General features: G+C 45.1%; 1 protein-coding gene across 2 annotated transcripts in view; it reads right to left on the minus strand.

The window, feature by feature from the left end:
- Nucleotides 1-12,055, minus strand: part of fhod3b (formin homology 2 domain containing 3b) — a 260,469-nt gene that overhangs the window by 13,017 nt on the left and 235,397 nt on the right. The window contains exons 12-19 of one of the 2 annotated variants that reach the window (XM_082975790.1): nucleotides 9,298-9,348; nucleotides 6,998-7,165; nucleotides 6,672-6,806; nucleotides 5,860-5,910; nucleotides 4,146-4,354; nucleotides 2,565-3,170; nucleotides 1,303-2,273; nucleotides 1-78 (exon numbers count right to left, since the gene is read on the minus strand). The exon at nucleotides 1-78 is cut by the window's left edge and continues 81 nt beyond it. In XM_082975790.1, the coding sequence (XP_082831916.1) occupies nucleotides 1-78; nucleotides 1,303-2,273; nucleotides 2,565-3,170; nucleotides 4,146-4,354; nucleotides 5,860-5,910; nucleotides 6,672-6,806; nucleotides 6,998-7,165; nucleotides 9,298-9,348 (2,269 nt within the window). The remainder of the gene's footprint in view (nucleotides 79-1,302; nucleotides 2,274-2,564; nucleotides 3,171-4,145; nucleotides 4,355-5,859; nucleotides 5,911-6,671; nucleotides 6,807-6,997; nucleotides 7,166-9,297; nucleotides 9,349-12,055) is intronic. The other variant, XM_082975791.1, reaches the window with a different exon arrangement.

Below are 12,055 nucleotides of genomic sequence, written 5' to 3' on the forward strand. Positions count from 1 at the left end.
CAGCCCGATGTTGATGGCATTGCTTCGTTTGGAGTCCAGGACAATAATCTCTTGTCGTTTCCCATCCACTGCTGTTTTCTGAGTAGAGATACACAGAAACAGGACATTATATTAACAACAATAAAGTACTAGTATTATACTATACAGTACATTCGGAAAAGTATTCAGAGCCCTTCACTTTTTCCACATTTTATTACATTACAGCCTTAGTCTAAAATGCATTAAATAAAACATTTTCCTCATCAATCTACACAGAAAACCCCATAATGACAAAGCGAAAACAGGTTTTTAGACATTTTTGCAAATGTATTATACATAATATCAGTCCAGGGATTCCATAAAACTTTCAACATAAAAATACACCATTAACAAATGACGGTGAGATCAAATGTTGAAACGTTCAGAACTAGAGTGTCTCAATCACAATGGATCAGGGCAAGGGACCAAAACTGTGTGAATATAATATTGTATATGACCTTTTATAGTAGATCTGATCTCCCTGTGTGGTTGGCCTCTCTACAGTATATCTAGCTACGTCTATATTTCTATATATCACTCCTGCTTTCAGTTTTGGACCATCTCAGAGTCAGTTGAGTTTAAAGTGATGGAGAAAACTTTATAGAAGACAGGCTGCACCTTTGATGATGTTGACAAGATACTAGAGGGAATCCATCACATTCTATCATTCTGTCTACTAGCAGGTCGGGACGACAGGGTTGACCTACAGTACATTTAAGACAATCTGGTTTAAATCCTGCACTGCATTCTTCAATAGGCTGAAGCAGGAGACAGCGTGGGGCGGGGCGAGGTCAGAACGTCACCATGGACAGCAGGGTTACGTCCCAAATGGCACCCTGTTCCCTATAAATGGCACTACTTTTGTTGCTGTGGATGAAAGAAGCCTGAAGCATGAGCACGGGGCTCCAGCTCAACAGGCTCAATGGACAAAACCAAAACAGAAACACACACACAGAAGGAAACAGTGAATTATGAAGAGAAAACATAGTTTCCTCTGTCAGCTTTGAGAATCCAACCAGAGCAGACAACATGCAGGTCAGCCTTTACCAACACGGCGAAGCTGGATAGTAGATCCACACCTTATGTCTAAACCTATGTGCTCTGGAGGAAGAGGACAAGTTGGAAGCATCTATGGGGCTGTTTCCTGGACTAGTCTTAATCTGGGTCTGGGAAACCGCCCCTAAATGCTTAAGTGACATCATTTCACAAATGAATTTCTTGAGCAAACCACATACATTTCCTATACGTATAAATATGCAGTACCAAAACAGTCAACAAAGGTACCTTGGTAACAGGCAGCTCCTTGGACTTTGTTTCAAACAGGTGTTCCAGCTTGGACGTGTCCACTTTGACCGGCTCCAGTTTGGACCAGAGAGACTCTCTACAACGCTTGTGGTTCCTGTACTGGCCGTCCATTGGCCTTACCTCGTTCCAGAAAAGACGGATAGTCTTCTTCTTCTTCTGGAACAGAGGGGGCTCCCCTGTCCCTCGGCTCAGCTGGGGGGACCCCGGGTAGGGCTGGGCGGGTCCGGGGGGCATGAAGGGCGGGGGAGGGGGCATCATGCCAGGGACAGGAGGGGGCGGGGGGCAGCCAAACAGGCCCAGGGGAGGGGGAGGGGGCAGGGCGGAGAGACAGGGAGGAGGGGGAGGGATCATCAAGTCACTGGAGCCCATCAGCACACTGTCCACGTCTAGGATGTCCAGATCATCCTCGTCTGCCAGGTCTGTAAAGTCCATCTCTTTAATTCGCAGCTCCCTGGGGGCTGCCATCAGCTGGTCCCAGATATAATCTGACTCCTTCTTCGGAGGTAGGGGAGAGGAGGACAGGGCCAGAGGAGCTTTGTCTTTATCAGGTTGAAGCTGCCCCTGCTGCTTCTCCAATGCCTCCAGCTCGTGAGGCGACACAAGGCTTTTAACAAGGTCTCCAAATTTCTCGGCCACGGCCCTGACGCTCCCCTGGTTCTCCAGGTGTTGCACCTCCATCTTCTTGACGTTCTCCTCGCAGGCCTGCCTGCTGGCCTCAAGTGTAGAGATACGACTGGCTAGGCTGGCCACCGACGACCCGTCCTGACCCTCCAGTGATGACGTCTCCATCCCCTCTTTGCATTTCTCCGTCTGTTCCGTCTCTCCCGCCTTCTCTTCGTCCTCGTCAGCAGTGGTCTTGTTCTGGGCATAGAGCATGTCCAGCATGAAGCGCTTGCTGTTGAGGATCTTGCTGCACTGCCCGTTCACGTCTTCCTCCTTAATGCACTGGCCTAGAGGTGGACAAACACAAGGAGGAAGGGTGGATTGGATTACTATTGGATTGCTAGCCTTCAGAACAGAATAGAGAGCAGATCTATATATCAGAAACTGAAATGAGAGCATGGGCAGAATGAAATGTTCTGACATGAGTTGAACTTCAATGTTTGCCTACTGATGTACAGCATATGGAAGATTAGCAAGTGTTCCATTTACAGTATGGGCACAAATCACAAGTCAAATGTTAAGCCATAAAAGGCCAAGTGTCCTAAAGTCTGTATTTCCTGCTGATGGGCAGCTGGTACCTGGTTCATGGTTGTTGTTGACTTTCTCCTCCCTCTCCTCTCTCTCCAGAGTGCTACTGGCTGAGGAGATACTGGAGGCAGAACAGTTGTCCTTCTCATTCACTTCCTCGTTCTGCCTCTCCTTCTCACTGAGGAGGACCAGTCTCTCCTCCACCTCCCTCTCCTCCGACGCAGCCTGCTCCCTCTCTCCCTCCTCCTCCATCTCTACCACTTCTACATCTTCTATCCCCACCTCTTCTCCCTCTACCTCCTCTTCTACCTTCTCTTCTCCCTCCACCTCATTCCCTGGCTGTCTCTCTTCCTCCTTACCCTCCTCCTCCTCCTCACTTTCTTCCTGCTCTTTACCCTGTGTCTGTTCATCTACCACTAACTCCACTAGCTCTAGTACTTCCTGCTTGGGCTCAACTTCAGCTACTTCCTGCTTCTCTGTCTGCGTCTCTGTCTCTGCCTGCGTCTCTGTCTCTGCCTGCTCCTCGCCTGGCGCTGAGGGGGTTTGGGAGGGGGACTCTGTGGGTTCTGGAGAAGGTCCTGATACTATTAACTCTGGCGCTGGACTTGTAGTTCTAGTCTGAAGGTCACGGCTTGGCTCTACGTCTACTTCACTTCCTGGTAAAGAAAACAGGACCAAACAAAACAGAACGCTACTGTAAGGGTTTCGATTGTGTGCCTTTTCAATATTGTCTGATATCATTTTTAATTATCTTGTTTATAATGTAAAAAACATAAAATTGCTCTGTGACATTTAATTAATTAAAATGATAAATTGTCTAGATTTCGGTCCGGAGCAGAAGTCGTTAAGCATGTCAATTCGTACTTCATTGAATGTTACAGGAAATGAATTAACAGCTATGATGACAATGTGTTTCAAAATTAGATTCGACATCTCATTTGATCCCATTATCCCATTTTGGTGGGTTAGAATAACCACCCCAGACTAGCAACATCTAGTTCTCATGATATTCATTCATGTATCATCATAACTGAGTCTGAGGTATTGAAAGGCTTGTCCCTCTATGGTCAGTGCTGTAGTCTGCAGTCCACCACACCTCTTCCTGGCTCCTACTGTAGAATGTGAATGGAACCCCATATTAAGAGTTCCACGCCCTAGTGGCTGGCGCTACCACAGCCAAAACCACACTACAATCACATACAAATCACTGGGGTATGCCTGGGACCTAAAAGCTAGCCTCTCACTACATTTCAAACCATCATGCAAAGCATTTTCCCACAGGCAGCTCAAGTAATGTCCATCCCATCCCAAAACATATTTGGGATATAGCAACATACACTTACAGACACCTCATTCTGAAGCACACAGAAAAACAAGAATTAAATCCTTTTCTTATCAAGTCCTGCTGATTTTTCCCCCAACAGACAACATGCAGCCATCATTAGTCCAGCTGAATCTAATTCCAAAGAGTGAGTGAATCACCCTCCATGTGTTAATTCAGACCCCGGGAACAAATACATAAAACTTCTCTGGACCGGTAATGATAGTTAAATGTTTGGAGAACGTTATGTTACTCTGAGTCTGGGATGGGAGCTTTAATGTTGGTTAAACGTTTGGAAAAGGTTATTTACCCTGCGTCTGGTGTGTCTGGGATGGAATGGTGCCAGCGTCTTCCAGAGAGGCGATGGAGGAGGGCGTGGCACAGCGGGGGGAGGCGGAGCGACTGGAGGGGGTGGGGCTCAGGCTCAGGGTGATCTCTGTGCGCCCCCTAGGTGGCGCTCTCGCGCGCTCTCTCTCTTTCTCATACTCCTCTGCTGCAAGCCTCTCAACGCACTTATATCTGGAAGAGGAAGTCACAGAATATTCTTCAAAAAGGATGTTACTCCACCTGTTTAGGTCTATTGTTATATCATCTCTATCTCATGGGGGTAGGAGAAGATTCCTGCTTCTCTAACCTCGAGGCTACTGCCACCCCCTACCAGTAATATACTGTATTCAGTTCCCTCACACTTCCTTTTCTGAAACAGTGGCCAAATGTCTGGGACTCTGTGATGCTTCTCGGATTTCTCCAGGTGCTTCATTGACACATAAATGTTGAAGATAGCTACAGAAAACTACCTGGACTTCTCCACAGATGGGTCTGATAACAGTGTTTCATCTTGATTTAGACGTCACACTCTATTCAGTCAGAGGTACGGGACTGAAAATCCTATCAATTTACTGGACATACATTTCAAAAAGGCAGCAGACATAACCTAGGATTCCTGTTTTAAATAACACTGATCCTACATATGTCTGGAAGGTGGTACATTACAAATAGCCTACCTTATCTGGACCGTATCCATGACTTAAAGCCAATTCCACACCTCGTCCCATTCAGTTGTAGTTGTCTTAATGCACAGCAGCAGGTCTAGAGGGGGCCTGACACCTATATTTCAGCCCAGAGGCTGAGCCTGACTTGTTCTACATCTGCTAACAATTCTCCTCAAAAAGGTTTCAAGGCATATTAGTCCCTCATGTCAGAGTCTTTCTGTTGTACTTATTACAGCCGAATGATTCTAGAATCTAGATTTATATAGAGCACAGTGTCTATCTGAATGATTCTAGAATCTACATTTATATAGAGCACAGTGTCTATCTGAATGATTCTAGAATCTAGATTTATATAGAGCACAGTGTCTATCTGAATGATTCTAGAATCTACATTTATATAGAGCACAGTGTCTATCTGAATGATTCTAGAATCTAGATTTATATAGAGCACAGTGTCTATCTGAATGATTCTAGAATCTACATTTATATAGAGCACAGTGTCTATCTGAATGATTCTAGAATCTAGATTTATATAGAGCACAGTGTCTATCTGAATGATTCTAGAATCTACATTTATATAGAGCACAGTGTCTATCTGAATGATTCTAGAATCTACATTTATATAGAGCACAGTGTCTATCTGAATGATTCTAGAATCTACATTTATATAGAGCACAGTGTCTATCTGAATGATTCTAGAATCTAGATTTATATAGAGCACAGTGTCTATCTGAATGATTCTAGAATCTACATTTATATAGAGCACAGTGTCTATCTGAATGATTCTAGAATCTAGATTTATATAGAGCACAGTGTCTATCTGAATGATTCTAGAATCTACATTTATATAGAGCACAGTGTCTATCTGAATGATTCTAGAATCTACATTTATATAGAGCACAGTGTCTATCTGAATGATTCTAGAATCTTAATTGATATAAAGCACTGTGTCTATCTGAATGATTCTAGAATCTACATTGCTAGAGAGCACTGTGTCTATTTGTATATTAGAAATGAAAGTAGACAACATACCTCTCTTCTCTGGCCTGTCTTGTCTCTTCCCTCTTGTCCATGTAATCCCGACTGATAATGTTCCAAGTAAGTGAGTGTGAGAGAGAGAGAGAGAGAGACAGACAGTATGTGTAAAGAATGTGAGATCTATATCTTATTGTGCATATCAATTCCTATTTGTTTTCATTCACATTCTATAGTACCTTTTTAAAAGACATCCTTAGTTAACCAATGAGTGTGAATAGTTGTAGATACTGTGGGAGAGAAATAGTCTGACATGACAGAGGAGACACACAGACCAGAGGAGCTTTCCAGCGCTCCGTCTGACATCCAGCTCTTTATATGGCCATAGAAAACAAGTAAAAGACAGGCCAGCAGGACTTTGTTTTCTGCCCAACCAACGTCTCCATGGCTGCACCCCAAATTGCACCATATCCCATAATAAGTGCCCTACTTTTGACCAGAGACCTATGGCCCAGTAGATCTCCATTTGGGATGCAGACCATGTATCTCCTCCTTAGATCCACAGTATGTCCCTGACTGATGACCATAATAAACAGACAGACAGACAAGTATGTCCAGTCTCTAAACATCTCCAACTCGTCTGATATATTGTGGAACAAGGCTCAGACTCTTATTCATCCCAGACAAAACTACATCACTCCAGCCAGTAACCTTACAGATAAGTGTATAAAGCTGTGGACAAAGTAGTTCCGTGTTTGATTCTGGTTAATTGGTTTGGGACTTTTAATGAGGGAACTGAACTGCAATGTAAACGTGAAAAGGATAATTCCATCTATGAGTAGTGTGATGTGATGCAGGTTGGGACTCACTTGAAGCGGGTCCTCTCCTCCCTCTCGATTTTCTGCAGTCGTTCCTCCCTCTCTTGTCTCCTCCTCTCTCTCTCTGCAGTCAGAGACTCCTGGTGTTGTCTGTAGGAGGAGGACAACAAGCTCCCCAGAGAAGGTCTGGGTAACCAAACAGAGGAAGACCATATTACTATTCCATTGGTCCTATTACGCTGGGCAAGCTAAAACAAGCGCACCTAAATTACTTGAAAGAAAATAAATAATATTTCAATCCAGGTCTGGAACTCATACACAGAGGTGGCTTATTTAATTGACTGATTGATTGATTGATTGATTGATTGAGTGCTGACCTGTCAGGCTTGGAGTCCAGCTGTGGGGCCCCTGAGGTGGCAAAGGTGCGGTGTACAGGGGTGGTGGGGGCGCTGGCTACACCCTGGGAGCGGTGTACAGGGGTGGTGGGGGCGCTGGCTACACCCTGGGACCTGCCAGGGAGCACCATGACGTGGCCTATGTGTCGGCTGGAAACAACAGGAAGAGGAAACATTGTTATTCACGGTTATAATTCACAACACTAAGGATGTGTGTCTCAAATGGGACACTATTCCCTATATAGTGCACTACTTTTAACCAGAGCCCTATGGGCCCTTGACAAAAGTAGCGCACTATAAAGGGAATAGGGTGCCATTTGGGATTCAACCCAACTTTTGGCTCTGATTCGGTCACTGTGTGACATTCACTAACTCAAAGTATGGTGTGAAAAAAGACCAGACACGTGCTTATAAAAACAACGTCCTCTCTGGACAGCTTTAAAATGCACTTCTGTGCCCATATGAATAACCCCTATGATATAACTGGAATGATGAGATAGATGTTCTTCTTCTATGTTTTTATTTTATTACTTCACTGCCATACTGTGTTCGGTCTTGTCTAGCCATCTTGTCTCAAGAGGACCACAATGGAAATAAGTCCCAGACTTTATTGTGCGTTATCCTCAATGATTTTATTCATGTGCATGTATGGCTTTTTCAAGTTTTATGTGTGCTTGTTTTTTAAAATGGTCGAATGAATAAACTAAACTAAACCTTTCCCACTGTATGTTAAATAGCTGTGGTTGTACAGTGTGGACTAACCAAGGCTGACTGTAGTTATGTGTATGACCATGAGACCTATTCGCATCATGGGTATACACTGACAGTATAGTTTTCTATAGGTTTATCACCATGGTCATCACACATCTCACACTGCTCTATGAGGACAGCCTTTCTAGCACTCTCTCTGGGCAGCTGGCATCAACAGCCAGCGGGCATCAGGCTTATTCCACTCTCTCTGGGCAGCTGGCATCAGCAGCCAGGAGGCATCAGGCTTATTCCACTCTCTCTGGGCAGCTGGCATCAGCAGCCAGGAGGCATCAGGCTTATTCCACTCTCTCTGGGCAGCTGGCATCAGCAACCAGCGGGCATCAGGCTTATTCCACTCTCTCTGGGCAGCTGGCATCAGCAGCCAGCGGGCATCAGGCTTATTCCACTCTCTCTGGGCAGCTGGCATCAGCAGCCAGCGGGCATCAGGCTTATTCCACTCTCTCTGGGCAGCTGGCATCAGCAGCCAGCGGGCATCAGGCTTATTCCACTCTCTCTGTGCAGCACAAATGGCACCCTATTCCCAATATAGTGCCCTACGGGCTGTGGTCAAAGGTATTGCACTATATAAGGGGTGGCAGGTAGCCTAGTGGTTAGAGTGTGGGCCAGTAACCGGAAGGTTGCTGGATTGAATCCCTGAGCTGATAAGGTAGAAATCTGTCGTTCTGCCCCTGAACAAGGCAGTTTAACCCACTGTTCCCCGGTTGGCTGTCATTGTAAATAAGAATTTGTTCTTAACTGACTTGCCTGGTTAAATATATATTTTTAAACATGAAATATAAGGGATAGGGTATGCTTTGGGACACTTCCTCTGCCTGTGGAGGTCCTGAAAGGCAGTCGCCAGACACCCAAGACAAGCACACAGCCAAGAGCAGCGAGACTTGAGTGGGATTCAACTTAAGGGAGGAAATGACTGTACTCAAGAGCAGAGCTGACCCCTAAACAACCCTGCTGCTTTTTAAGGTGCTTCTTAATGGCTCTGTTGAATGAGAAAGTGAAGCAAGCAGCGTTGCATTCCAAGAGGTGCTCAGCATGCAGCAGCAGGGTTCACTGCCATGTCATGGTATGTTTGATACAGCTGGAAAGCACTGACGAATCATTTAAATCTCCAGGGTGTCCAGATCACCACTGTCAAATCACTAGGAATTCAGCTAAAAATAACATTTAGAAATGTAGAAATTAGTTTAATGTAGAAATTTGTTTCACTAAAGGGAACCAAATTCCCCTCAACCCCCCTGCGTTTACAGTATCTAAATAGATGCCCTAAGATAGCAGAGGCTAAGTCTAACCAATAAGACTATAAGACTACTGTTAACCTGGAGGCTAAGTCTAACCAATAAGGCTATAAGACTAGTGTTAACCTGGAGGCTAAGTCTTACCTATAAGACTATAAGACTAGTGTTAACCTGGAGGCTAAGTCTTACCTATAAGACTATAAGACTAGTGTTAACCTGGAGGCTAAGTCTTACCTATAAGACTATAAGACTAGTGTTAACCTGGAGGCTAAGTCTTACCTTCCAGCACTAACGGGTGCTCTAGATGTATACAATACAGCTGTTTGGCTGCTGAAGGGAAACAGTGAGGAGAGAGAGGAGAGGGACAGTCAAGTACAAATTGTAATGAAGTAAAGAAGCATGCAAGGGTTAAACACAAAGAAAACGGAAGTCTGGAGAACGATTGACTGAAGGATAGTAGCAAGATACATGGTGATTCCAAGAAGCAAGAGAATATTTCTGCCCCTCCCCCCACCGACACAGACTCTACATACTCTTTAAAAACAATCAAACCTTTTTTTAATTCCCATAAAGCCCACAGTTCAAAGACCTCTACTTCCTGGTGGGTCATTAAGACTAGGATGATATGGGATAGGAGGTAGGGAGTGCTCTACTGTAGGCCTACACACTGAGGCACTTCGGGCCTGGTCTGTTCACAATATGGCAACACTACTTTCCATCCTATCTCTGTTGCTGCAGCTCCACACAACATTACACAGACATCTAAGAGACACTCAAACGTGAGTTATGGTGCGTTTTCATTTTTGAATTTTATTTTCTAGGCATGTCTGGGTTTAACTGTGGTGCAACGCCACAATGAAAGACAGATGAGCAGTAAATGTCAGGAAAACGTAGTGTTCTCAACTGGAGTTGCACATCTAGCAGCTGACTCAGTCAAGGAAATGATACGTCTTTGTTCAAACTCTTCTCTTTCTTTTTTTTCGTGTGTATGCGTGCCATCCGGGATGGATGATAGAAGCAACATAAAATAAAACACAGCGGACAGGAAAATGTAGCAGCCTACTGGGCACCTGGTGTTAAACTATCTTTAAAAGGCCCAATGCAGACGTTTTTATCTCAACATCAAATCATTTCTGGGTAACTATTAAGTACCTCACAGTGATTGTTTTTCAGTTCAAATGGTCAAAAATAAACAAAAATAGCTTCTTAGGAAAGAGCAATTTCTCAAGCAAGAATTTAGCTAGGACTATCTGGGAGTGGTTTGAGTACGGAGGGGAAAAATAAAAACTAGCTGTTATTGGCAGAGAGGTTTGTAAATCTCTTTCTTATTGGTCTATTAATAAAGTGGAGCCGGTTCAGGAGGGAAACCCCAGTGTGGTGACATCAGCAGATATTGCACCAATTGGATTCACACTATAATTCCATTCAGTCTATTTAAGTTTACCAGTTGTACACATGCTTCCTGGATGCCTAATGGCACGTGAATGCATGCACTGGTGTCTCTTGCTGTCGTTGTTGCTGTAACTAGCTGTTACTCGCTATGCTTGCTGATTCTGATATCCCACCAGCACCCCAGCCTCCACCTGCGGGTTCTGTGTTTCTTCCTTCAGGGGTTTGATATAGCATGTCGTGCTCACTGCCTGCAGTTATTTGATCCTGTTCATATGACGCTTGGCTCTGGCAGTGAGCTAGCCTGAAGGAGCAGAGCCCTAATACCAAGACTATGCATTGTCATTTTTTCTAACGAATGGTTAAATGTACATGTGGTGTTTCATTTCTGAAACTCATTTACCGCCTGGTGATGTCACCAGGCAGGCCAAATCATCCCATCAAAACAGGCGGAGATTTCAGGCCGTCTTTTCAATCAGTTCTTACACTAAAAGGGTATTTTCATTATTTTCACAATTTCACAGTATTATTCCAACCTCATAGTGTGGAAATATATATACAACACAGGAATATCAAATGTTTTACTGCACTGGGCCTTTAAAGGCCAAAGGAATGCCGAGGCAAGCTAAAGATGTGTTCAACTGGACACAAGCTAAAGCATACATAACATGCATGAGGAAGACCATCTACAAGTGCCTCCTAGGCCACGGAAAGCAAATATGACTCGACAACACAGAATCTGTCTGACACGGTAGACATTAACACCGTCTATACCCCTGTCCAAAAGACATTCAGTACGGCAGCTTCTCAGCCAAGTGGATTGTGAGGGAGCAAGCCAGGCAGACATGACACCAGTGTTGAGGGATGACAGTGTATATTTAAGAGTTGGGGAGGTATTCCTTCATAGTGAATGTAATGCCAGAGGTGAAGTAGTGAACTGTATAGCTCCTGTTGCTGCTGCACCTCTACCAGTAGCGCTGATGTCTGGCCACGCCCCTCTCAACACACTCCTCGGCCCCAGCAGAGGCAGACACCTGGCTCAGGTCCACGTCAAGGGGGAGGGGGAGGGGCTTGGGCGGTTGGAGGTAGGACTGACTACGTCCCCTCGAGGGGGAGGAGGAGCAGGAGAGGGAGGAAGAGGAGGTTACAGAGGTGCTGTGCTGTTGGCCCAGAGGGTGGGCAGTGCCTGGCAGTCTCCCCCAGCCCAGCGCTATGAACAGGGAAGTAGATCTGGGACTGGGAGAGACATCCTGGGGGTTAGAGCCAGTGTTTCTAGGGGGGGTGGACACAGGGGCCATAGGGCTGGCCATGGCCACACTCTCTCTCTCTCTCTCTGAGGCGGCTGAGGCATCAGGGATGAGGTTGACCATACAGTGAAAAGGAGAACACAAGCTAGAGGAGTCCTCTACTGCCTGCACGGGCACCATGCTAAAACAACAGAGTAACAGAGCAAAGGGGAGGACAAAGGGGGTGGGGTATATCCAAGGGGAATACATTACACGTTTACAATAACAGATATGCTTTTTTTGTAGTTCTAACACACCCATACACGGTTAACAACACTATATATCGTCCAGTAAGGGAGAGATGGATGGAGGACAAGACTGAAAGAAAGATACGGAAGAAGAGGTTCTATTTGAGGGAAAAC

The sequence above is a fragment of the Salmo salar genome, chromosome 05 (assembly GCF_965601325.2).
Source record: "Salmo salar chromosome 05, fSalSal1, whole genome shotgun sequence".
Classification (NCBI taxonomy): Eukaryota; Metazoa; Chordata; class Actinopteri; order Salmoniformes; family Salmonidae; genus Salmo; species Salmo salar.